At 37.2% G+C, this 27,297-nt stretch overlaps 1 protein-coding gene across 2 annotated transcripts in view; it reads left to right on the forward strand.

The window, feature by feature from the left end:
• The window catches only part of BTAF1 (B-TFIID TATA-box binding protein associated factor 1), a 111,237-nt gene that overhangs the window by 56,542 nt on the left and 27,398 nt on the right, over positions 1–27,297 (forward strand). The window contains exons 15-28 of one of the 2 annotated variants that reach the window (XM_053584603.1): positions 410–514; positions 2,687–2,836; positions 4,202–4,344; positions 4,978–5,152; positions 6,560–6,763; positions 14,262–14,688; positions 15,784–15,974; positions 17,548–17,701; positions 18,793–18,902; positions 20,511–20,712; positions 22,619–22,767; positions 24,485–24,637; positions 25,191–25,312; positions 25,403–25,570. In XM_053584603.1, coding sequence (XP_053440578.1) covers positions 410–514; positions 2,687–2,836; positions 4,202–4,344; positions 4,978–5,152; positions 6,560–6,763; positions 14,262–14,688; positions 15,784–15,974; positions 17,548–17,701; positions 18,793–18,902; positions 20,511–20,712; positions 22,619–22,767; positions 24,485–24,637; positions 25,191–25,312; positions 25,403–25,570 — 2,453 coding nt within the window. The remainder of the gene's footprint in view (positions 1–409; positions 515–2,686; positions 2,837–4,201; positions 4,345–4,977; positions 5,153–6,559; positions 6,764–14,261; positions 14,689–15,783; positions 15,975–17,547; positions 17,702–18,792; positions 18,903–20,510; positions 20,713–22,618; positions 22,768–24,484; positions 24,638–25,190; positions 25,313–25,402; positions 25,571–27,297) is intronic. The other variant, XM_053584604.1, reaches the window with a different exon arrangement.

Here is a 27,297-nt window from a genome sequence, read left to right on the forward strand (position 1 = left end):
GCTTAAGGCTCTGTCTCAAAAAAGAAAAAAAAAAAAACTTCTAAAAGTAGACTTTAGTTTTTAGAACAGTTTTGAGTTCACAGCAAAATTGAGATGTAGGAACAGAAATTTCCCATATATTTCCTGCCCCCGCATATGTACTGTCCTCGTAGTGCATTTGTTAAAACTGGTGAACCTACATGGATACTTCATTATCACCCAGACTCTAATCTGCATTAGACCGAACTGTTGATATTCTGCGTTGATTTTGACAAATGTATGATCTTGTCTGAATTTGTAATCTGTTGAACCTTTTTGATAACACTGTGCAGTCTTTTCATGGTTAATCTTTTACTATTCAACTCAACTCCTTAAGGAAGCTGACGTGCTGAAGAACATGCTGTCATGTTGGTTCTGCTTTTGTTTTCAGAACTCTTCCTCTTGGCTTACACCTATACTGCCCGATATGCTCCGACACATTTTTCAGTTCTGTGTTTTAGAAAGCAGCCAAGAAATTCTGGACCTCATTCACAAGGTACATAGTGAATATATTTACACTTTTTTTCCTATTAACTTTGTAGATTTTTTTCTTTAATTTCATAGTTGGTATACTGTTGGTCAGGGATTTAAGAAATAAGAAATCATCCTAGAGGTTTGGAAAGTCTGGAGATAACAGGACGAGATGGGGAAGCTGGCGGGCTTTTCATAGGATGTTAATAGTTAAGTTTTGGTTGGTCATGCTTCTTCCTCTTATTATGCTACCAGTCAAATGTTTAAGCACTTTCTGATGGCCTCAATACAGAAAATAAAATGATGAAAAAGAAAAGATTGCTTTTCTCCAACCTTCATTTTGCTATTTGTCAGTATGCTTATAGATCCTACAATGTGTCTTTTGGAATCTATTGGTAATATACAGTCTAACTCTCATGGTTTAGACTTGTATTTTTTCCTTAGCAAAATTGGTCATCAGTGTTGTAATCTTTAAAAGAAGGGCCATTTGTATATTTAATACAACATTGTATTGTATTAAATACCGTGTTGTACCTTTAGACTCTATTATTAAACATTATTTATTTATTTTTGAGACAAAGTCTCACTATGTCGCTCTTGGTAGAGTGCTGTACTGTTACAGCTCATAGCAACCTCAGACTCTTGGGCTTAAGCAATTCTCTTGCCTCAGCCTTCCAAGTAGCTGGGACTATAGCGCCCACCACAATGCCTGGCTATTTTTTTGGATGGAGTTGTCATTGTTGCTTAGCAGACCCAGGCTGAGTTCGAACCTGCCACCCTAGGTGTATGTGGCCAGCGCTCTTGCCAACTGAGGTATAGGCACAGCCTAGAATCTATTAGTCTTTTTTTTTTTTTTGAGACAGAGTCTCACTGTGTCCCCCTTGGTAGAGCTGTGACGTCACAGCTCACAGCAACGTCAGACTCTTGGGCTTAAGCAATTCTCTTGCCTCAGCCTCCCAAGTAGCTGGGACTACAGGTGCCCTCCACAACGCCTGGTTATTTTTTGTCATTGTTGTTTAGCTGGCCCAGGCTGGTTTCAAACCTGCCAGCCTCAGTGTATGTGGCTGGCGCTGTAACTACCGTACTATGGGCACCAAGCCTCTATTATTAACCTTGAATTGTTGGCCTCTAATGTGGCTCGTTGTTAACAGCTGTGGATTAATCAGAGTGTTACCTCTGCATGGGTACTAGTTCATTAGTTGCTAGGCATCAGGAAAGTTACCTTACTCGGGCTGGGTGCGGTGGCTCAAGCCTGTAATCCTAGTACTCTGGGAGGCTAAGGCAGGTGGAGCCCTTGAGCTCAGGAGTTCAAAACCAGCCTGAGCAAGAGTAGACCCTATCTCTAAAAAATAGTTGGGTGTTGTGGTGGGCTTCTTTACTTCCAGATACTCAGGGGACTGAGGCAGGAGGATCACTTTAGCCCAAGAGTTTGAGGTTGCTGTGAGCCATGACTCCACGGCAGTCTACTGAGGGTGACAAAGTGAGACTCTGGCTCAAAGAAAAAGTACCTTAGTAGGATGATAAATCAAGACTTAACACCATTTTTAATTTATACTAAGATATTACCACTTCTAATTTTGGCAGAGAATAATTATTAGAAGCTAACTATACCTTGAAGTTTGTGTTGAATATAAAACTGCATTAATGTTGAGTCTTATCATAAATGGAAAGACTTTGTTTCAGTCACTTACTGAGATTTTGACAACTCTGTTATTTTATATATTTTTTAAGAGACAGAGTCTCACTTTGTTGCCCTTGGTAGAGTGCTGTGGTGTCTCAGCTCACAGCAACCTCCAGCTCTTGGGCTTAGGTGATTCTCTTGCCTCAGCCTCCCGAGTAGCTGGACTACAGGCGCCTGCCACAATGCCTGGCTGTTTTTTGTTGCAGTTTGGCCGAGGCTGGGTTTGAACTTGCCACCCTCAGTATATTACTCACTGAGCCACAGGTGCTGCCCAACTCTGTTATTTTTATGGATATATTTTATTTTAAAAGAAGAAAATTCTTTTATGACCTTACCAAAAAATCTTTGCATTACTTTTTACTATGTAATACCTACTGTATTTCAAAATAAGCCTCTGTTTAAAGTAATTCCTATGCTATTTCCTTTTTTTTTTTTTTTTTAATTTTTAAGAATAAGTTGTAGGTTTTGTTATCACTTATTGGAAAAATTTCACCACCTTTTTCTTTTACCGTGTAGGTTTGGATGGAGCTGTTGAGTAAGGCTTCTGTTCAATATGTGGTAGCAGCTGCTTGCCCATGGATGGGTGCTTGGCTTTGCTTAATGATGCAGCCTTCTCATTTACCGATTGATTTAAATATGCTGCTAGAAGTAAAGTCTAGAGCCAAGGTAAGTGCATTAGAGGGACATGATGTATTTGTATGTTCAACTTATAATTATTTATTTTTTTTTTGAGATAGAGTCTCATTATGTCACCCTCGGTAGAGTGCTGTAGCGTCACAGCTCACAGCAACCTCAAACTCTTGGGCTTAAGTGATTCTCTTGCCTCAGCCTCCCAAGTAGCTGAGACTACAGGTGCCCACCACAATGGCTGTTTTTCGGTTGTAGTTGTCTTGTTGTTTGGCAGGCCCGGGCTGGGTTCGAACCCACCAGCTTTGGTGTATGTGGCTGGTGCCCTGGCCGCTGAGCCATAGGCACCAAGCCTCACCTCCTAATTATTAATATTGCAGCATTTAAGAAATCTGTATTGCTTTATTAAATGTGATTTTATTTTCTATCTTAATTTTTATTAAATTATAACTATACATTTATGGGGTACAATGTGATGCTTTGATATACAGTGTAGAATGCTTAAATCAAACTAAATAACATAACCATCACCTCTTTTTTTTTTTTTTTAAATTGTTGGGGATTCATTGAGGGTATAAGAAACCAGGTTACGCTGATTGCATTTGTTAGGTAAAGTCCCTGTTACAATCCTGTCTTGCCCCCAAAAGGTGTGGCACACACCAAGACCCCACCCACCTCACACATTTTTTGTGGTAAGATGTTTATAATATTCTCTTAGTTGTTTTAAAGTGTACACTTCTATTGTGCACATTAGGTGGGATCATGCCAAATACCCTCCCTCCCCTCCCCTCCCCTAAATGTGATTTCATTAATTTAGTATAAGGGAGAAGTTATTATTTACTCTGACAAAATGAGTAGTAATTTGTACCCATTAAAATTTTCTGAAAAGAATTATATTTTAGTGAGATTCTAACAGATGATTGTATTTTTTTGTTGTGACCTAGTCTATATATATATATTTTTTTTTTTTTTTTTTTTGAGACAGTCTCATTTTGTCACCTTTGGTAGAGTGCTGTGGTGTCATAGCTCATGGCAACCTCAAACTCCTGAGAGATTCCCTTGCCTCAGCCTCCCAAGTAGCTGGGACTTGTAGGCACCTGCCACAATGCTCAGCTATTTTTAGAGACAGAGGTCTCACTCTTGATCAGGCTGGTCTCGAACCCATAAGCTTAGGCAGTCCAACCGCCTCGGCCTTGGGATTACAGGCATGAGCCAACCTCTCCCAGCCATCACCTATTAAATTTTTTTTTTTTTTTTTTTAATTTGGCTAGGGCTGGGTTTGAACCCACCACCTCCGGCATATGGGACCGGTGCCCTACCCGCTGAGCCACAGGCGCCGCCCATCATCACCTATTAAATTTTAATGATTATTCCTTATTGTTTTTCCCCTATCCTTCACTCTAGGAAAAAACAGGTGGTAAGGTACGCCAAGGCCAAAGCCAGAGTAAAGAAGTACTTCAGGAATACATTGCAGGTGCAGACACCATCATGGAAGACCCAGCCACCAGGGATTTTGTGGTTATGCGGGCCAGAATGATGGCTGCCAAGTGAGTATATGTTAAATGTTGAGTTAGCATAAATTCACAGGTCTGGCTTTCAGAGGTCTTTTAACCAAAGGGTTCTTCTGATGTGTCTGTCAGTTCTTCTTTGAACACACTGATTACAGCTTAAGAAAAAATTAAAAAGTAATTATTTCTAATTTGGGGGATTTATTTATTTATTTTTTTGGCTGGGACCAGGTTTGAACCTGCCACCTTTGGTATATGGGGCCGGTGCCCTTTGAGCCACAGGCACTGCCCCCACCCCACCCCACCCTTTTTTTTTTGTGACAGTATCTCAGTATGTTGCCCTGAGTAGAGTGCCATAGAGTCACAGCTCACAGCAACCTCAAACTCTTGGGCTTAAGCGATTCTCTTGCCTCAGCCTCCCAAGTAGTTGGGACTACAGGTGCCTGCCACAACGCCTGGCTATTCTTTGGTTATAGTTTTCATTGTTGTTTGCCAGGCCCGGGCTGGGCTACAGGCACCAAGCCAATTTTGGGGAGTTTTAAAATAGGATTTATATCTTCTATGAAGATAAGATAGGAGAATGTCTTCGATGGGAAAAGTTATGGCTTCAGTAAGAAAAATGTTACTTCCAAGTAGTTTCTACAGTAACTTCTCTTTTTTCTTCCCTCTTAGATTGTTAGGAGCACTTTGTTGCTGTATTTGTGACCCAGGTGTAAATATGGTAACCCAAGAAATTAAACCAGCTGAATCCCTGGGCCAGTTACTACTCTTCCATTTGAATTCCAAATCTGCCTTACAGAGGATTAGTGTAGCTTTGGTAATCTGTGAATGGGCTGCTTTACAAAAGGTAAGATTTTGCCCCCAAAATAATAAAGACAAATTAAGTAAACCAACTCCCATTAGCTGTTAGGATTATTTATGTTATATTCTACATTATATTCTGTGTAAAAATATTCTATGTATAAAAATCCAACAGTTGTAGAAAAGTATTACAAATTATATTGAACATTATTTCTATCCTATTTTCCTTTAACCCTGGACTTTTTTTTAGAACCCCCATCCTTGTACCTTAGAATACTAGCTATGCCCATATTTAATATTTGCTCTTAACCCTACAGTCTGTTAAGAGATGTTCCTATTTAAAATGTGTATATGGGGACACAGTTCAGAAACTACTGATCATCTATTCCTCTAGGCTTTGAGTATTGGAGATCCACTTTTATGGACAGTAGCAAAGGAAGAATGTTAGGCCTCAACAGAAGAATAAAATCTTTACATTTAACCCAAAATCTTCATGTTTCCAAATAAATCATTCCCTTCCAACCTCTTTAACCTTTAACTTCTAGTAAGATGTATGATTTTGTGTATTCTGTTGACTGGAATTCTGGAAATTTAACTGTCTGCACTTGCTGTGAGAGTTGCTTGTTACTGCCTCTTAGCAGTTTGTCAAAGCTGTGTGTCTAAAAGTAACTGAGCCATGCTCTATTACAACTGAGACCCCTGCTTTGCCTCAGGAAAGAAGCAAAGCTCATCTAGTTTTAGGCAGGACTAGGTGTGCTGGAGAGGCAGTGATGCTGTGTTTTTGTGCCTCTCAGACTCAGCAGCAAGTGTTGACAGTTCGGTTTCTGGACCCTCACAGAGCTTCTCTGGACTTACTCTGTGAAGCCCAGGCTGATCACCCAGATCCCACAGAACCCCTCATGGCTCACCACTGAGGCCATTCCCCCTCTGGTTGGGGCAGGCAACAACCAGAGAGAGTGGGAAGGGTTAGTTAAATTTGGGGGCAGGTAAGTAGTTTTTAAATTATATATCCATTTCTATAGTATGGCATGTGAAGCTGTGGGCTCAACTGTTAAGAAATCTAATAATGAATTTTTAAGTAACATTTTTAGTTAGTGCATGCTAGATTTTTATCTGACTGATTTCTTTTTTTATAGTAATATACTTTAAAATCTGTGCTTTCTGTATATACACATGTAAACTGAGAATAAGTTCAGAGTAAAATAAGAGTAATTAGGTAGGAAATTTAATGGAATTGTAATAGTTTCATGTGCATGTTCTATAGTTATACACATAATTTTAGAGTACTTTGGGTATAATACCTTTTCCAACTGTGTGTTCTGGGAAGTAACAGAACATAGATTCAAAAATACATAGAGATTGAGAATTTGGTAGTCTGCAAGTGAAGATTTATGTATTTATAAAGTTATGTTTATGTATTTTCCCTGACTTTTTGTTGTTTATTGTATTTTAGGAATGTAAAGCTGTTACTCTAGCTGTGCAGCCACGTTTACTTGATATCCTTTCAGAACATTTATATTATGATGAAATTGCCGTTCCATTCACACGAATGCAGAATGAATGTAAACAGCTTATATCATCATTAGCTGATGCACATATTGAAGTTGGTAACAAAGTAAACAACAGTGTTTTGACAATAGATCAAGCTAATGACCTGGTGAGTGTAAAGAAATGACTTTAATTTTAGATAGAACATGAGAGTTAGAAAATAAATTTTTTGTGACATGTTTACCACAAAAACATGCTAATTTGTTAAGTCTGTGTTTTGATAGCCTGTTACCTCTGCCCATTAGAAAGGTTATTTTATTGTATCAATTTTTCTTGAAATAAGAGGATAGAGAAGGAATTTTTTTTTTTTTTTAACAAATCTGACAAATCAATGCACCTTTATTACAAAAAGCTGTAAATTTTGTCATTTGAGTCTGGCAGAATATAGAACGCTTCTATAATTTCTTCTCCATACTCTCTACTTTGAAAATAAACATACAGAAAACATGAGAAAATTACACAATGAATGCTCACTTCCACCAGCAAGATTCTACAGTTAACATTTTATTAAATTTGCTTTATCATACATAAATATTCAACTGTCTACTCCTCTATCCAACCTTCAATCTATCTGGCCTTTTTGATGCATTTCTAAGTTTCAGATACCAGTATACTTTAGCAGGTATATTTAATTAACTAAAATTCAATAATTATTCATAATTTTTTGTTCTGTTTTGAGGTGAAGTTTATATACTTAAGTACACAAATCTTAAGTGGACCATTTGACGAATTTTGACAGATGGATATACCTATGAAACCCTTGTCAGATACAGAACATTACCATCTAAATTCCCAATCTGTACCTTTCCCTGTCCCCAAGTAACCGTGATTCTCATTTTTCTCCCACCGTGAATTACTTTACCTGTTCTAGAATTTCATATAAATGGGCTCATACACTGTGATCTTTTGGCATTAAGATGTTTTTCAGCATGTTTTTGAAATGTATCCATGTTATATATATTAATAGTTCTTATTTATTGCTGAATTTTATTCCATATATGCATATACCACAATGACTTTAAACCATTCTCCTATTGACAAACACTTGGGCTAGTCCCTATTTTGGGCTATTATGAACAGGGCTGCTATAAACATTCTTTTTTTTTTTTTTAAGAGACAGAGTTTCACTTTATCTCCCTCAGTAGAGTGCTGTGATGTCACAACTCATAGCAACCTCCAACTCCTGGGCTTAGGTGATTCTCTTGTTTCAGCCTCCCCAGTAGCTGGGACTACAGGCACCCACCACAATGCCTGGCAATTTTTTGTTGCAGTTTGGCTGGGGCTGGGTTCAAACCCACCACCCTCGGTATATGGGGCCAGCACCCTACCCACTGAGCAATAGGTGCCGCCCCCTATAAACGTTTTTTTTTTTTGTTAATTCTTATATAGCAATTTTTGAGGATTTTTTTTTTTTTTTTTTGAGACAGGGTCTTGCTCTATTGCCTGGGTTAGAGTATAGCGACATCATCTTAGTTAACTGAATGTCAAACTTCTGTGCTCCAGAGATCCTACTGCCTCAGCCTCCTATGTAGGTGGGTCTGTAGGCCCATGCAACTATGCTCACCTAATTTTTTTTTTTTTTTTTTTTTGGTAGAGATAGGTATCACTTGTGCTCAGGCTGGTCTTAAACTCTTGGCCTCATGAAATCCCCCATCCTTCCAAAATATTAGGATTACAGGTGTAAACTACCATACCTGGTGTGTGAACATAAATTTATATTTTTCTTGGTTAAATATGTGGGAGTGGAATTGCTGGATCATACAGTTCCATGTTTAGTTTTATAGAAAACTACATACCTTTTCCCAAAGTAGTTGTATCATTTTACCTTTTGACCGTCAATATGTATGGGTTCTAGTTATTCTACATTATTACTGACATTTGGGGTGGGTTTTAACCATTCTAGTGGTTGTGTGATCACTGTGTTGCTGTGGTTTTTAATTTGCGTTTCCTTGATGACTAATATATTGAATACTTTTTAATATCTTATTGTCATTTGTGTACTATTTTCCTTTTTGAAATGCTTGTTCAAGACTTTCATGTACTTTTAATTAGATTGTTTATTATTGAGTTGTAGAAATTCTTTTGGATTCATTGAGGGTGCAAAATACTAGGTTACAATTATTGCATTTGTTAGATAAAGTCCCTCTTATACTTGTGTCCTGCCCCCAAGAGGTGTGCTATATACCGTGTCCCTCATCCTCCATCCTCGTCCCCTGTTGTAGCAGTTTTTAATCTTGGCAGAGTGTGGCTTACCTTTTAATTCTTTTAATGGTGTCTTCACATGAGCAGATATTTTAAATTTTGATGACATCTAATTTATCAATTATTTTCTTTTACGGTTATTTTGTAATATGTCTCACCTTTTGCTGTCTCCAAGAGGCAAAGGTATCACATACATTTTCTTCTAGCAGATATTTAAAATTTTGGTGAAATCTCATTTATCAATTGTTTTCTGTTATGGTTATTATGTTATTATTATGGTTATTATGTTCTGTGACATGTCTAACCTTTTGCTGTCTCCCAGGTGGCAAAGGTATTCACATGTTTTCTTCTAAAGTTTTGTAATTCAGCTTTTATGTTGAGATTTGTCATCCATAGTGAATTAATGTTGGTATTAAGTGTAAAGTGAAGGTCGAGGTTGGTTTGTTTTTCTTTTAGATACCTAGTTTTTCCAGTATTGTTTATTGAAAAGACTTTCCTTTCACCATCAAATTGCTTTGACTCCTTTGTAAAAAAATCAAATGAATTATAAGTGTGGGTCTATATCTGGGTTCTATTTGTTCTATTTGTTGTCTCCTTATGCCCACATCAATGTCATGATTACAGCAGCTCTGCTCTTATTCTGTAAGGTTAGATACTGTAAATGAGTTATTCTTTTTATTTTTTGGATTATAGATTGAGAAATTGCCACTTAATTTGTGTTGGTCTCCATGAAATAGTAATTTTTATTTCTTATCCTCCTTTCTAGTTGAGCGATAATATGGTTGATATTATTTTGTTCTCACCTGTAAGAGAAAACTGAAATTACTGTTTCTTACCCTTAGTTGTTCTTAAATAAAGTTGTTTTCCTTGTTACATAAATTTCCCCTTTGCCTTCTCCCCCCTCCCACTTTTTAAATCTCTCAAATTTTCCTCATGGTCTTGGTTCCTTTCCTACAGTATCTGGGAACTTTTCTTCCTAAAGCTTATCAAATGGCCCCCCTTTCAGCATATTCTTAAGCATATCCCTTATTCCCCAATAAAACTATCTTTCTACTTCATCATTGGACCTGGGATAGAAGAACTATTAGAATCTCTGGAAGAGAGGATTGGAGGGTAGGATAATTTTCAAAGGTGCCTTGGCTAAGAGCCATTGCCCTTTGTATTTTTCATTGAATCCCTATTTTCTTCTTACCTGCCAAACATGGGCATTTACCTGAGGTCTAACTTTGTCTTTTTCACCGTTCTCATGATTTAATTCTTACCTATGTACTGTCTACTCTCAGTCATTTTTATGTTCTTCTATTAGGCATTTTTATGTAAATATTTCGCTGTTACTTCAGATTTAACCGAAACTGAAAAATGCCGTTTTGACCCATAGTCAAAAATCTTGTCAGCATTTTCTTTCAGAGAATCTCATGTGTTTATTATTTTATTTTCTATTTCCATTGTCACAGTCCACTCAAAGGCCTTAGTACTTTTAAGTCTAGTAAAAGAGTTAAAAAGTCTCACTTACCTTTAAGCCTCCAGGTAGTCTCTGGTTCATTTCATTTTGCATGCTGTGCTAGACTGGTAGTGTACCTTTAGTGCCACTCTGAGCATGTCCCTCCCCTGCTTAAAAATATTTTTTACTTTCCTTTTCATTCCTTTTTATGTTTTTCTTTCTTTCCTCACCTTCTCTAAATTCTTCTTTCTCCTCATTATTTCTCAAACTTATTCCTCTCAAGTCCTAGTTAGCTTTCTTCTTGTAGAAGTTCACTCACTCCCTCACTTCTTTGTCTCATTCATTTTCAACTCCACTGTGCCTGAGATTCTATTTCCCTTGCCAGGAATTCCCTACCCTCAACCCTCTGTCCTCATCACTTGATGCTCTTCTTTTGCACCTTGTGCTCACGCCAAGATAAATTGTTTTCAGTTACTTAGATAATGCCCTGCTTTCTACTCCTACCTCACTTTGTCTATTTGCCAAGATGTGCCTATAACCCTTGCTTTACTCATTCTTTAAAAACCAAGCACAATAGCCGGGCGTTGTGGCGGGCGCCTGTAGTCCCAGCTGCTCGGGAGGCTGAGGCAAGAGAATCACATAAGCCCAAGAGCTGGAGGTTGCTGTGAGCCGTGTGACACCACGGCACTCTACCGAGGGCAGTAAAGTGAGACTCTGTCTCTACAAAAAAAAAAAAAAAAAAAAAACCCAAGCACAAGTGTGTTCCCCCTCCTCTGGCAAGTGTCTGCTAATCTCTTCTGCTAAAAAGGGCTAAGCAGCCCTCCATTCTCCATAGCAGCTTACACTTGCCTCAGTTATATGTTCAATTTTCTTAATTCTTTACTTCTCTCTCTCCCATGTTAGTCTGTGCATTCTTTGAGTGTCTTCAGCCATTAAGTCTTACTCATCTTTTAGGATTATTGGTTGAATGATTGGATTAATTTGGGGGTAATTGGAAAGCCTCACTCATTTGTATGCAATCATTAAAAATTAACATAAGCGGGTGAGGCCTGTGGCTTAGTGGGTAAGGTACCAGCCCCATATACTGAGGGTGGTGGGTTCAAACCCAGCCCCAGCCAAACTGCAACAAAAAATAGCCGGGCATTGTAGCGGGCACCTGTAATGCCAGCTACTCCAGAGGCTGAGGCAAGAGAATCGCCTAAGCCCAAGGATTTGGAGGTTGCTGTGAGCTGTGACACCATAGTACTCTACCGCGGGTTAATAAAGTGAGATTACTGCGGGTTAATAAAGTGAGATTCTGTCTCAAAAAAAAAAAAAAAAAATTAACATAAGCATAACATATTAGGACAGTTTTTCAGACTTTTAGCTGTGTAACTTTGTTTCAACTAAATCTTATTCAGAACTCTAATAAAATGGATAAAACAAAGTAGAAAAGATAAGTTAGAGGTGGCATGTGATTTTGTTACTTTTTTGGTGAGCAGATTGGACATGGTCAAGCAGATATAGTTCAATTTAAAGTTTTTAGTTTTTTTTTTTTATAGAGACAGAGTCTCACTTTACTGCCTTCAGTAGAGTGCCATGATTTCACAGGACTCACAGCAACCTCTAGCTCTTGGGCTTCAGCGATTCTCCTGCCTCAGCCTCCCGAGCAGCTGGGACTACAGGTGCCCGCCACAACGCCCGGCTATTTTTTGGTTGCAGTTCAGCCAGGGCTAGGGTTTGAACCCGCCACCCTCAGTATATGGGGCCGGCGCCCTACTCACTGAGCCACAGGCGCCACCCTAAAGTTTTTAGTATTTTACAATGATAAAAGATCTTATTTGTGTGCCTATTTTACATAATAAAGGACCAGCATTATCAGTTTTGTCCATGAGTCTTAAAAATTAGGTTCTCCATTTTAAAAAGTTACGGTCTCCTGACCTTGCTTAAGGTCAAGAGTTTGAAACCAGCCTGAGTGAGGGTGAGGCCCTATCTCTACTAAAAAAGAGTAGAAAAATTTAGTCAGGCATGCTGGTGCACACCTGGGTTGTCCCTGCTACTAGGGAGACAGAGGCAAGAGGATTGCTTGAGTCCAGGAATTTGAGGCTGCTGTGAGCTTTGATATGCCCCAGCACTCTAGCTGGGTGACAGAGCAAGACCCTATCTCAAAAAAGGAAAAAAACCCATACATCAACACAAAAACTCTTACACAATGTTCATATCAACATTATTCATAATACCTAAAAGGTGGGAGCAACTTGAGTCTTCATTCATTGATAAATGGATAAATAAAGTGTTATATCTATATAAAGAAATATTTTCCAAAAAAGAGAGTAAAATGCTTACACTTGCTACAACATGGATGAATCTTGAAATCATTATTCTAAAAGAATGAAACCAGTCACCAAAAATACTCCTATTTTGTTATTCTAGTTATATAAAAGATCCAAAATAGACAAATCTACAATGATAGTAAGTAGATAATTGAGTTCTATAGGGTTGGGAGGAAATGAGGAGTGATAAGTGGTATAATTTTCTTTTTGAAAAGAAAATTGGGTTGATGAAGATGTTCTAAAAATATGGTGATTTTTTTTTTTTTTTTTTTGAGACAGAGTCTTACTTTGTTGCCCCTGGTAGAGTGCCATGGTGCCATAGATCACAGCAACCTCAGACTTTCGGGTTCAAGCAAGCCTCTTGCCTCAGCCTCCTGTGTAGCTGGGACTACAGGCGTCCACCAGAACACCCGGTTAGTTTTGGAGGCCAGGTCTCACTCTTGCTCAGGCCGGTCTGGAACCTGTGAGCTCAAGCAATTTTACTCACCTCAGCCTCCCAAAGTGCTAGGATTACAGGTGTGAGCCACTGCACTGGCCTTGTGATTTTTTCACTCTGGGAATATACTTAAAAAAATCCACTGAATTGTATAGTTCACATGGGCAAATTTTATGATTAGTGAATTACATTTCCATGAAGTTGTTTAAAAAGATGGACTGAACAGTCTTTTAATGAGGTTTGTAAAGAAATCTGATAGGACAATCTTACAGCCTTAGACAGCTCTTAGTACTTAAAAAATTAATGACTTTAGGCTTGGCGCCCATAGCACAGTGGTTATGGTGCTGGCCACATGAACCAAGGCTGGCAGGTTTGAACCCAGCCGGGGCCAGCTAAACTACAATGACAATTGCAACAAAAATATATCTGGGTGTTGTGGCGAGTGCCTGTAGTCCCAGCTACTTGGGAGGCTGAGGCAAGAGAATTGCTTAAGCCCAAGAGTTTGAGGTTGCTGTGAGCTGTGACGCTACAGCACTTCACTGAGGGCAACATAGACTCTGTCTCCAAAAAAAAAAGAAAAAATTAACGACTTTAAAAAAATTAACAACTACCATACCATTTTTGTTTTCTTTGGGGGCATTTCTACCAGAAAGGAGGTCAAAGAAAGAATAAAAATAATTCAGTTAGCAACACTTAGACACTTAGCAAATAACTACCCTAACTTTTTCTGAATTTTGAGTTGAGAAAAATATTTTTTCTCAAAAACAAGTTTGTGAATTGATTTATTCTTTAATTGTTAGTTTATATTTGCTTATAGCTTTCTCATTTCACCAAAGTACTCTGAGTATTAGGTGTGATTTTCCTCAAGCTCATTAGATATATTTAAAGATTAAGCAATTTTATTCTTCTCAAGAGAAAGTATTTTTCTTAAACAATGTAATTTTAATCTTAAGTCAGATTAAAATAAAGTTTAATAATTTTATTCTTCTCAAGAGAAAGTATTTTTCCTAAACAATGTAATTTTAATCTTAAATCAGATTAAAATAAAGTTTAGTTGGGAGATTTTAGACATTTTAGTTGACTTGAGTATTAAAACAATACTAGGTACTGGGGAACCTAAAATTGAAACAGAAATCTTGCTATCTGCCTTTTAGGAGTTTACAATCTATTTGGAGTGGATATGATTAATGATTTTTAATTTCATTTTTCTTAATAGGTCACCACTGTTTTTAATGAAGTCACATCATCCTTCGATGTAAATCCTCACGTGTTACAGCAGTTAGATAGTAAACGACAACAGGTCCAAATGACAGTTACAGAGACCAACCAAGAGTGGCAAGTGTTGCAGTTGAGAGTACAGACTTTTGCTGCATGTGCAGTTGTGAGTTTGCAGCAGCTTCCAGAGAAATTAAATCCTATCATAAAACCATTAATGGAGACGATTAAAAAAGAAGAAAACACACTAGTGCAGAACTATGCAGCTCAGTGCATAGCTAAACTACTTCAGCAGTGTACAACAAGGATGCCCTGTCCCAATTCAAAAATTATTAAAAACCTCTGTAGCTCACTTTGTGTGGACCCATACCTAACTCCTTGCGTCACATGTCCAGTACCAACACAGAGTGGCCAGGAAAATTCTAAAGGTATATACCTAAACATTTATTTGGGATAAAGAAAATTAACCATTTAAGTTTGTTTTTCTTATGAGTATAATATAAGCATAAATGCAGTTCATGTTGGTGCTTTTTACCATCTGACAGAAAAACCTCAGTTATAATAGTACTCCTTGTTACATGAGTTTGTACATACTGCTAATCAGTCAGACCCTCTAAACTCAAGCCATTCATAGAACATCTGATATCTGATAGAAAGTAACTGAAATATGTGAGAGGGATGTTCAACCCTTAAAGGTAAACAATCATGGTATACAGTAACTAGGCTAGAAAACTTAATTGTATCAAATGTCTTTTAATGAAAGTTCTTATAAAATGTCTGGTTTCCCTAATTTAGTGCATATTTTATGAGATGAGTCAACTATATTATTTAACCAACTTTTCTATTTTCAACTGGAGAATTTATGGAAAATGAGAACTGTCTGTAGGCAGATCTCAAGCATCAGTGTTTCTTAACATGACTCACTCTGGATTTATTTTTTGTTAATAAATTTTTAGAAAAACATTATTTGAAATGTAATAGATTTACAAGTTTTCGCATAATACAAATCTTGAAAGAAAATGGAAACGAACTGGTAAAAGAAGGCAGGCATTTTGAAATGTTAACATCTTAAAAACTCAATGGAATCATTCTCCTCTCCCTTTTCCCCTGCACTTTATTGCTACGTGAGGCAATGTTATTTTGTAGTGGTCAGTGTTTTTCTGAATTCATGGTGACTATGACATTTCTATTAGAGAGAACTTGTGTGAAATGTTTTTTAATGTTTATCATTATACCTGCACATAATTTATTTTTTAAAAATTAATATCCTTTAACTGAAGTCACAATTTTTGTATGTGATGTTTCTCCTGTTCACATGATTGTACATCTTGGATAGTTTTAGGTATAAAATGTATGCAGAAAGACTATTTTGTTAATCTTTTCATTGATTAAAAAAAAATGTCATTAATCTATAAAAACTGAAGCCTAAAAAACATAGTTTTAGAATATCTTAAATCTCTTTTGGATCAGGAAATATTTGGTCACCTATTTTATGATTAAAAAGTTATTTTTTTCATTTTTAGGATCCAACTCAGAAAAAGATGGAATGCACCATACAGTGACCAAGCACAGAGGTATAATTACACTCTATAGGCACCAGAAAGCTGCTTTTGCTATCACGAGTAGGCGAGGTCCTACCCCCAAAGCAGTAAAAGCTCAAATAGCAGATCTTCCTGCAGGAAGTAGTGGAAGTATTCTTGTTGAACTTGATGAGGTAAATAGTATTCTTCGTTGAATGCTTTCAAATTGAGAACTAAGTTGTCAAATTAGCTTCCAGAACTGTATTTTTAAGTGAAAGGACTGGGATTGATAATCTGTTGGAGTACTACAGCAGTAGGATCCAGAAAAACAGCAGACTTCTTAAAATTTCTCATGCCTCTTATACTTTTTATCAGTTTAACTATATCTTCCTAGGCAAGAAACCTTTGCAATGGTGTGTTGATAGGTTATTCATAAATATAATTCACTCCCATAGCAGTGACTATAAAGAAGTTATTAAATAACTGTGAAAGCTAAATTTTCTCAGTTTTTTTAAATGATTTTTTTTTTTTTTTTTTTTTTTTTTGCAGTTTTTGGCCAGGGCTGGGTTTGAACCCGCCACCTTCGGCATATGGGCCCGGTGCCCTACTCCTTTGAGCCACAGGCGCCGCCCATTTCTCAGTTTTTTTAATGTCAGGAATTCCTGTTGATACTCAGAGGATAAGTTAACAAACGTCAGATAATTGTGAACAACTTTATTTTTAGTGGGCTTGAAATTTATCATGTGTATGTGTGTGAAGTGGAGATCTAAACATATTTTCCCATATGAACAGCCAATTGTGCCACTATTGAATCTTTTCCTCCCTGATTTATAATGGAACCTGATTTATAATGGAACCTTTTCCTCCCTGATTTTTATATATCATGCTTCATATCTGTGAGGGTCTATTTGGGTTCTCTATTCTCTTCCCTTGGTCTGTCTGTTCTATAGTACAATCTTTAAAGATGGATAATCAGTGATGAAAAGTATTTGGTTTTGGAATTTTACAGTCATGTTATTAACAAATGGAGTGAATGTTCTAGTTCTTTTGACTGCAAGACATAGGAACTTGCCTGAGTTACCCACTAAACTATCCATGCTAAAAGACTTACTTCTGTAAAATATAGGCCTATTTTAAGTTTCTTTTTTTGGTCAGCATCTTAGCTTATTATCTATACTTCTTTAAAAACATTCTGTAAAGTCTTTTTTTACTGACTGTATCTCCCCATAATGATTTTAACCAATTTTACTATGATTTTGATATTTATACCTTTATGATTTGCATAGTTCTTCCTCCATGTAATGTAAAATACATACACACCTTTTTGGGGGGAGAGATTTATGGACTACACTTATTGCTCAATAAAAGTTAACTTGGGGCTAGATTAAACAGATGCTCTTATTCCACCCCTTAAATGAATATAAATAAAGATAGCTCATTTCATTTTCCTGTCTTCTTTCTAGCTGGTACGTTTCTTTGGCTTAGGGAGAAGACAAAATATGTCACTTCGAAATAGCACTTACCCTCTTTTCCAACCTCAAAAAAGTATTTTACTCTGGAAACAAAAATCTAGTTAGCCAATTTAGGCCCATGCAAATTTAATTATTGGGGAATGTTTGTAGTTGTCATAAATAGGTCCAATAATTGCTTAATTGGTTAATGATAACAATATGAATTTTTAGATGATGACTTAAATTCTGTCGATAAAATCTTAAATGCATTATGCTGTTTTCTGAAATTCTGTTTTCAACTAACCTTCAATTTTAGGCCCAGAAGCCTTACATGGTACAACGGAGAGGAGCTGAATTTGCCTTGACAACTATAGTAAAGCATTTTGGTGGAGAAATGGTAGTAAAGTTACCACATCTCTGGGATGCTATGGTTGGCCCGTTGAAGAATACAATCGACATAAATAATTTTGGTATATCATTTTTTTGAGTTCAGTTTTTAACACATTTCAGTGTATGTTAAATATATCCTTATGAAATTAAAACTCCCTCTACCTATTTATCCTGTACTAGCTGGCTACTTTCAAAATGGAAGGTTGCTTTAAACAAATTCTTTTTTTTTTTATTTATTAATTAATTGATTGATTTTTTTTTTTTTTTTTTTTATTGAGACAGAGTCTCACTTTATGGCCCTGGGTAGAGTGCTGTGGCATTGTAGCTCACAGCAACCTCCAACTGTTAGGCTTAAGCAAATGTCTTGCCTCAGCCTCCCAAGTAGCTGGGACTAAAGGTGCCCACCACAACACCCACTTCTTTTTTTGGGGGGGGGGGTAGAGGGGGGTCTTGCTCTGGCCCTGGCTCAGGCTGGTCTAGAACCTCTGAGCTCAGGGCAATCCACCTGCCTTGGCCTCCCAAGTGCTAGGATTATAGGCGTGAGCCACCATGCCTGGCCTAAAGAAATTCTTTAAAAATTTTTATTTATTTTTATGTTATTATATATTTTTTTTTTTTTTTGCTTTTTATTTTTTCTACTATGTGTTTTAAAAAGAGAGATTTGGACAGGTATGGTGGCTCATGCCTATAATTTGGCCTCAGGCCAAAATGGATGGTTCATTTGAGGGCAGGAGTTTGAGACCAGCTTGGGCAATCAATATAGCAAGGCCTGGTCTCTGCAAAAAAGAAAAAAAGAAAGAAAGCTGGACTTGGTGGCTGAAGCAGGAGGATCACTTGAGCCCTGGAGTTTGAGGCTGCAGTGAGCTATGATTGTGCTACTGCACTCCAGCCTGGCAGATAAACAACTTACCTCTAAAAATAAATAAATAAGTAAGTAAATAAATAGAAAAAATAAAAATACATTTGAATTGGACCATTATGTAAACTTCTTTGGTTGCTCTAAATTCAGTATCCCAACACTTAAAAAATTAAGGTTGTGGCATTCAGTTTCAACATTAAGAAGCAAAATTGACTCTTGTGCTAGCAGGGGAGCATTAAAACTTTTAGTGGCTCTCTACTTAGAAAAATTATTTGTAAAGTGATGCAGGCTTAAAAAAATGTATTTTTGTAGATGGAAAGTCCCTCCTGGAAAAAGGAGATGGCCCTGCTCAAGAATTGGTGCATTCTCTGCAAGTTTTTGAAATAGCAGCAGCTTCAATGGATTCCGAGCTTCATCCCTTGGTAACTAATCCATGCGAGTGTAGTGTTCTTCAAATAAAACAAGTGATCTTATTAAAATGTCTTAAGGTGTGAAAAGTACAACTTTGATGTCATCCATAGTAATTGGATTTTTTTCTAATGGTATATCTAGATTCCTCCTTTACTGACAGTGCGACTCTTGTGGGCTTTGAGGTAAAGCTAGAGCTGGCTGCATGAATGATAGAGAATCCAATCTAAAAGCTTAAAACACAGGGCCTTGGGGAAAGGACTTTGATGGCACAGAAGCCAGGTATAAACAGGGAAGAAGCTGCAGCCCTGGTCATCTAGACCATCCTAATAATATAGCTCCAAAAAAGGTTTCCTAGATAAGTATAAAGTTAGAAGGAAGTCACTTGTCTAAGATGAAACTGGTCAGTAACCTAGAACACTGATTTGTGATTTTTTTTACTATTAAAATATTTCTTAAGAAGGAAGAGGAAAATAAACTAAAGAATGAATAGTTTTTTCATAGAAGAATTATTCTCTCCCTATATCTACATTAGGAAGTGTTCTGCAGTTTATAGTATTATAAAGGGTACTAGCTTCAATTTTCTTAATATAAAAGAATCTAGGAGAGAGTTGAGAAGAATGCAATTTTTCTATATATAAAATATATCCTATACTGGTTTAAAATTGTACTGATTTACTATTATTAGGGAAAGTTAGAATCCTCCATCTATATGGTCTTAGTCTCCATAATTAACAACAACTGAAACAACAATCAACTGAACTCTAAGACTCATCTGTTGAACAGCTACATGGCTTTTGTCATCATTAATCGTAGTTATTCCATGCAACATTTAATGATGAGGTGCATTGTAATGCTTGTGTGATCATAACCCCTATGGTAAGCCATGAAGTTAAAGTGGAAAATACCCCAAAACATGATGCTTGGGGTATAATTAAGAACACTTAATCTAGTGATTAAAAATTATGTGCAGGCAGGTCATGGTGGCTTACACTCATAATCCTAGCACTTTGGGAGGCCAAGACAGGATTGCTTGAGGCCAGGAGTTGATACCAACTGAGTCATGTAGTTAGATCCCATCTCTTAAAAATTAGCTAGGTATGGTGGCATGCACCTGTAGTTTTACTCAGTAGGCTGTGGCAGGAGGATTGGATGAGTTTGAGGTTGCAGTGAGCTATGATGATGGTGTCACTGCACTTTAGCCATTTCCTTCTCCTCACCTCCCAAAAGATATCCCTGAACCAGTGCTGCAAATTTGGAGGAAGCTGGTGATGTATGGTGCTGTTTTTTTCCAGCCTCAATAGGAAAATCTGGCAAATACCTTTTAACTTGTTTTCTGTTAATTTTAGAAAGAATTGAGTGTTCTGAATGCCTAAGAAAGGATGTGAGCAGGGGGTAAATCCTGCACCCTTTTTTTATTCTTTGTTTTTGAAAGAGTTATAATACCTTAGTTTGGATTTAGGTCATTTTTAAATTAAGGATATTTAGACAATAATGTTTCAAAGTATCTGTAGAGTCACTTCAAATAATTAAGGATTTCCTCAAACATGAGCTGTTACAGTTCATTTTAAATGGTAGATTCTCTAATGAGAATTCTGATTGCCTTTAACTTTCTGTTTTAGTTGGTACAGCTTTTGTCTCATCTTTATATGTGCCTCCAGTACCCCAGCACCGCAGTGAGGCACATGGCTGCTCGTTGTGTGGGTGTCATGAGCAAAATAGCTACCATGGAAACAATGAATATTTTTTTGGAGAAGGTTCTTCCATGGTTGGGAGCAATTAATGACAATGTGAAACAAGAAGGTGCAATTGAAGCACTTGCCTGTATCCTTTTTTATTTTGACAAAATGTATGGCATTCACTTTACTTAAGGACAGTTAAAATAAAATTTTATTTTATTTGATTAATTGATTTAATTTTATTTGATTTATTCAATTATGCACATAAATATCCTGACTTGTTGCAAAAAATACTTTTTAAATCTTGAATTATTTTTATATTTTTTACAAAAACATTACAAATATACTTATGTATTACTATGAAAATTTTCACAAAATCTGAAGAATTACATAATAGGCAAAATAGTTTTATGTACTTTGCAAACTATATATTTACTAACCAATTTGTTTGACTTATTAATGTTTTATTAATATCAATGAAGTACTATGTAGGTAATTTCTGTGTTATAAACCGTTTCTAAAGTTTGTTCATTACTTGGTGGAAAACGACCAAAAAAATACTAAATTAGAAATATACAGTCAAGCTGTTTGCTAAGGGTATGTATGGCAGCAACTGACATCCTTTAATTTGAAGTATCTGAAAGATATTTCTCAGAGTAAGAAAGGTGGATGAAGATCAAATCAGTAAAAAGTCTAGTTCAAAAATCCTAAAGATTACAGGAAAACTGTACTTACTAGGCCCGTTAAATCCAGTTGGTGATTGTCAAGATCATGGTAGGAAATTTATCTTCAAGTGGCATGACACTGAGTTGTGCTCCCTCACTTACAATGCAATTCATTTTATTGTGACGTTGGAATTCTAGAACCTTGTAGGAATTATTATACCAAACAAAAAATCTTACTAGTAAAGCTTTCTCTAACCTTCCTCGGATAGAAAACATAATTTTATATTCTTTTTTTTTTTTTTTACTGTTATTTGCATTTATTTTATGTTGCATCTATTCCCATGCCATAAGTTTTTGTTTCTTCAGTTTCTTCTGCGATATTCTTTTCTTCTGTGCTACCTCTTGTTCTGGTTTGGGAACAATCTGTTCCTTTTCAATAAGGATCTTCTCCATGTGGCAGGGGGAGCACATGTATGGGTTAATGCGACCATGAGCTCTGTAAGTTCGGCGATTCATCTTGGTTGCTTTGTTCACTTGGATATGCTCAATGACCAGAGAATCTACAGCTAAACCCTTAAGTTCAGCATTACTCTCTGCATTTTTAAGCATATGCAGCAAAAATTCAGCACTCTTTTTGGGCCACCAACCCTGTGTCCAGCCCCACTGTTTGGCCTGGGCATACCTACCAGCTCCACCATTGTAACATCAGAATGGTACATTGTTTCTTTAAGGAGATATCTTTCAGATACTTGGTGGCTTTATGCATACACTTGATGGCCTGGGCAGTTTCACGTGTGTTCTTAAAGTGAACACGAAGATTTGAGCCTCTTGACTTGCATGACTGTAGTTTTCTGGGTCAAATGAATAGCGAACCATTTTCACAGATCACCTCAGGCCGCTTAGGGCAGGAGCTTATATTCTTTTTTTTTTTTTTTTTTTGTAGAGACTCACTATACCGCCCTCAGGTAGAGTGCAGTGGCGTCACACGGCTCACAGCAACCTCTAACTCTTGGGCTTACAGGATTCTCTTGCCTCAGCCTCCCGAGCAGCTGGGACTACAGGCGCCCGCCACAACACCCAGCTATTTTTTTGTTGCAGTTTGGCTGGGGCTGGGTTTGAACCCGCCACCCTCTGCAAATGGGGCCGGCGCCTTACTCACTGAGCCACAGGCGCTGCCCAGCTTATATTCTTAATTGTGAGAACGTTACATAATGTTTTCAGAGGAGCAACAAAGTGTGCAAATGCTGTTATAATTGAATCATAGGCCTTGACGTCAATTTGTTCCCTCATGAAGAATCTTTGTAAAAGTTACACAATCTTGGTAAATCAGTTTGTGATAATGTCTATCTCATAACCACTTTGAAGTTTCCTTAATCACTTACTCAGGTGTAATGGAACAACTAGATGTTGGCATTGTTCCATATATTGTCCTTTTGGTTGTTCCTGTGTTGGGAAGAATGAGTGATCAAACAGACAGTGTAAGATTTATGGCTACGCAGTGTTTTGCAACACTAATTAGACTTATGCCACTCGAGGTAAGTTGGAAATATTTGGTTTGTAGACTTTCTGTTTTCTATACTTTATCCATAATAATTATAACCCTTTTTAATGAATGCGTCAGGTTTTTTAAAAAGACATAATTTAAAAAATACTTATAGGCTTTAAGATTTTATATAATACTTTAATAGGTACTTTTAAAAGTAAAACAAGAAATCAGACACTGTGGTTTCTGAAAGAATGATAACTGATTGATGCTCTTTAGAAATAGAATTGTTCCTAAATTTCTCCTAGCATCCAGGGAAAGATTCTGGGCTGAAAGTTAGATGAAAGATAAGTTTTGGTAATTAAAACAGTAAAAAGTAAATTCTCATATACCTGTTGGCCCTTTATATGCCTTTTTTTTCTTTTTTTGAGAAATACCTATAGTTTCAGTCCTTATGTTTAGTCTTTGAGTTGGAGGTTGCTGTGAGGTATGATGACATGGCATTCTACCAAGGGTGACAAAGTGAGACTCTGTCTCAAAAAAAAAAAAAAAAAGACAAATCAGCCATTGAAGAGACATAAAGTTGGATACATCCAGGACGGATATGTGAACACTACAGTTTGTCAAGGAAATTTTTGGAATATTGAGGACTTTAGATTTTTTTTTTTTTTAAATGGCCAGTTGAGCTCACATTTTTAATAATCTTTTAAGTACTTTCCCTCAATATATTGTTCTTTGATAAACAGCAGAAGTGCTTTATGTGTATTTCATATTTTGTCTCACAGAATGTTAAAAAGATGTGTACTGAAAGGGTTGAGATTTAATAAAATTAATTATTTTTTTCTGCTTTATCAAGGACATTTTTTTTTTTTTTTTTTTTTGAGGCAGAGTCTCACTATGTCTCCCTTGGTAGAGTGCTATGGCATCACAGCTCACAGCAACCTCAAACGCTTGGGCTTAAGCTATTCTCTTGCCTCAGCCTCCATAGTAGGTGGGACTATAGCTGTCCACCACAGTGCCTGGCTATTTTTTTGTTACATTGTCATTGTTGTTTAGCTGGCCCGGGCCAGGTTTGAACCTTCCAGCCTTGGTGTATGTGGCCGATGCCTTACCGGTTGAACAACAGGCGCTGCCAGGACATTCTTAAGTAAAACTGGCTCTTTGAAAGAATGCTGGTGCATGACTGTGAGGAATACAGGGGCTACTTAGTACATTTCACTGCCATTGCCTTGATTTCTTAGGCACAGGCAGTCTTCCCCACCATAACTTTTGTACCATTAGTGCAAATGCCATCACAGTAAAAAATGCAAATAATGTCTTCCTTTATTATGAAATAATTTAAAAAGTCTTGAGGATCCATAGGAGCCTTGAAGACCACATTTTGAAAACCAGTAGTTTTGGATATTGGAGCTTTAAAATGAACAAGCATCAGTAACAGCATTTAATTTAAAATAAACTATACAACTTTCTTTGCCTCTTTATCAAATAATGTACAATGTGGGAAAATTAAGTTGTGGCTTATGCTCTTTAAGATAATCTCAAATGAAAAAAAAAGATAATCTCAAGTGTATTTACTTAACTAGTCTGTCATACTTTTAATACCTATCAAATTCTTTAAACTTTTTTGTTTTCAAGTCTCTAAAAGTATATAATTTTTGGATGTCTTTTTTTCCACGTATTTATGTTTTGATAATGTTTAAAATTATTTGATATATCTGGTAACGAAAAAATTGCAAGTAGTTTTAATGTGCCTTTAAAAATCATTTTAGGCAGGCATTCCAGACCCTCCAAATATGTCAGAAGAATTAATCCAGTTGAAAGCCAAGGAGCGACACTTTTTGGAACAATTGTTAGATGGGAAAAAGTTGGAAAATTATAAAATTCCAGTACCAATCAATGCTGAACTCAGAAAATATCAGCAGGTAAGTTTTACACTTAGGTTATAAATAAGAATAGTGAGTTTCCTTTTCAGGGTACCTTGAAGGATTTTTAAAATTTATTTAGGGCTGAGCACAATGGCTCCTATCTATAATTTCAACACTATGGGAGATCAAGGCAAGAGGATCACTTAAGACCAGGAGCTCAAGTCCAGCCTGGGCAGCATAGTAGGACCCCACTCTCTACAAAAAAATTAAAAATTAGCCTTGCAGTGGTGTGGTGGCATGTGCCTGTAGTCCCACCTAGAAGGGAGGCTGAGGTGGGAAGATCATTTGAGCCCAGGAGTTCTGGAATAAGCTATGGAATCATAGCCCGGGCTTTCAAAGTATGCACTAAGATATGATTCTACCACTGTACTCCAGCCTGGGCAACAGGCAGACTCCATCTCTAAAAAAATAAAATAGATTTAGTAAAACCTTGTGTTTATTTCCTTTTTGCCTATATAAAGATTTTTGATCTGTGTAAACATGTTTTTTATAAGAAAAAATTTTGTGATCTGTTAACATTTATAATTTTTCTCTTTTCTCCAACTTGTAGGATGGTGTGAACTGGTTAGCATTTCTTAATAAATATAAACTTCATGGAATTCTATGTGATGACATGGGTTTAGGGAAAACTTTACAGTCCATCTGCATCCTAGCAGGAGATCATTGCCATAGGTAATTTAAAATGCTATTTTAAATTAAGGTTTTCATTTTCTGAGAAATACAAACAAACTATGTTATTTACTGTGTTTTATTATTATAAAGGGCCCAGGAATATGCAAGATCAAAATTGGCAGAATGTATGCCACTTCCTTCTTTGGTGGTTTGTCCACCAACATTAACAGGTCATTGGGTGGATGAAGTAGGTAAATTCTGTTCCAGAGAATATCTCAATCCATTGCACTATACTGGGCCTCCCACTGAAAGAATAAGGTAAGAGCCATACAGCAACAAAAATGTTCATCTTTTATCTTAAGTAGTTTGGAAGAATAAAATTTATTAGAAATGAATTCTCTTCTACTTATTTAAGAAAAGTGAGTGTATTTAGGAAGATGGAATCAGTGAGGCTTATCAAATTTCAGGTTCTTTAGAAACTGTATAATCAGTTGGGCTTTCTAAGTATTAGATGAGGGAATTGTCAGTAACCAAAGCCATCTGTATTCCCCTTTTGGGAGACTGTGTCTTTAGCATCTCCTTGCTGCTTCTATTATATTTTCATTCTATCCACTTCCCTAAGAGTTTTCCTTTGGTGGCTTGAGCCTGTAATTCCAGCTACTCAGGAGGTTGAGGCCAGCCTGGACAGTATAATGAGCTCCCCACCTCCTATCTCTTTAAAAAAAAAAAAAAGAGTTGGGGCGCGGTGCCTGTAGCTCAGTGGATAGGGCACTGGCCACATACACCGAGGCTGGCAGGTTTGAACCCTGCCTGGGCCAGCTAAAACAATGTCAACTGCAACAAAAAAAATAGTCGGGCATTGTGGTGGGTGCCTGTAGTCCCAGGTACTTGGAAGGCTAAAGCAAAAGAATCGATTACGCCCAAGAGTTGGAGGTTGCTGTGAGCTGTGACATCATGGCAGGGTGGCTGCTTGAGACTCCGTCTCAAAAAAAAAAGGCATTTCTCTGGCCAGCAAGGTGGATCATATCTGTAAACCTAGCACTCTGGGAAGCTGAGGCAGGTGGATTGTTTGAGTTCATAGGCTTGAGACCTGCCTGAGCACAAGTGAGACCCTGTCTCTAAAAATAGCCATGGGTTCTGGCAAGCGCCTATAGTCCCAGCTACTTGGGAGGCTGTGGCAAGAGACTTGCTTGAGCCCAAGAGTTAGAGGTTGCTGTGAACTGTGATGCCATGGCATTCTACTGAGGGCGGCAAAGTGAGACTCTTGTTTCAAAAAAAGTATTTCTCTTTGGCTGAGTCCTTCCTCCTTGTTCCCTCTCCCCCAAAATACATTGGACCCATAAGGGCTGCTCCAGCTGCCCTGCTCTCATGGCAGCACTAGGGTTCTTTTAGCTTTATCCCCTTCCCATTAACTAGTATATTTCTTATATTCCTACCTATATATTTTAAAGAGTGGAAGCCCATTGTTTGTTTTTTTTTTTTGAGTTACAGGCACCAAGCCAATTTTTGTTTATTTTTTAAGTCATAGGTTACTTAAATTAGTCCATAGATCTGCTATACATCTGTATTAATAATTATTATTAAATAAAGTTGTCAAAATTTTTAGTTTTAGTATTAGTCCTTACTGGCCAGGCACTGTCCTAAGCAGTTTTACATTAGGTAAAATAGTATATTCTCACAGTCACCTTATGAGGTATAGGTACTGTTATGGTAGTCTGGAGATAAGGAGGCTAAAGCATGGGGTCTGGGTAGAGTCACTCAACCAATTAAGTGTGCAAAGTGAGGTTTTGAACACAAGTAGTTCAAAAGCTTGCACTTTTTTTTTTTTTGAGACAGAGTCTCACTATGTCGGCCTTGGTAGAATGTTGTAGTGTCACAGCTCATGGCAACCTCAAACTCTTGGGTGTAAGCGATTCTCTTGCCTCAGCCTCCCAAGTAGCTGGGACTACAGGCACTCACCACAATGCCTGGCTGTTTTTTGTTGCAGTTGTCATTGTTGTGTAGCTGGCCCAGGAGCCGCCCCACAGCCTCCCTGTATGTGTCTG

Source organism: Nycticebus coucang, chromosome 3, assembly GCF_027406575.1.
Source record: "Nycticebus coucang isolate mNycCou1 chromosome 3, mNycCou1.pri, whole genome shotgun sequence".
Lineage (NCBI taxonomy): Eukaryota > Metazoa > Chordata > Mammalia > Primates > Lorisidae > Nycticebus > Nycticebus coucang.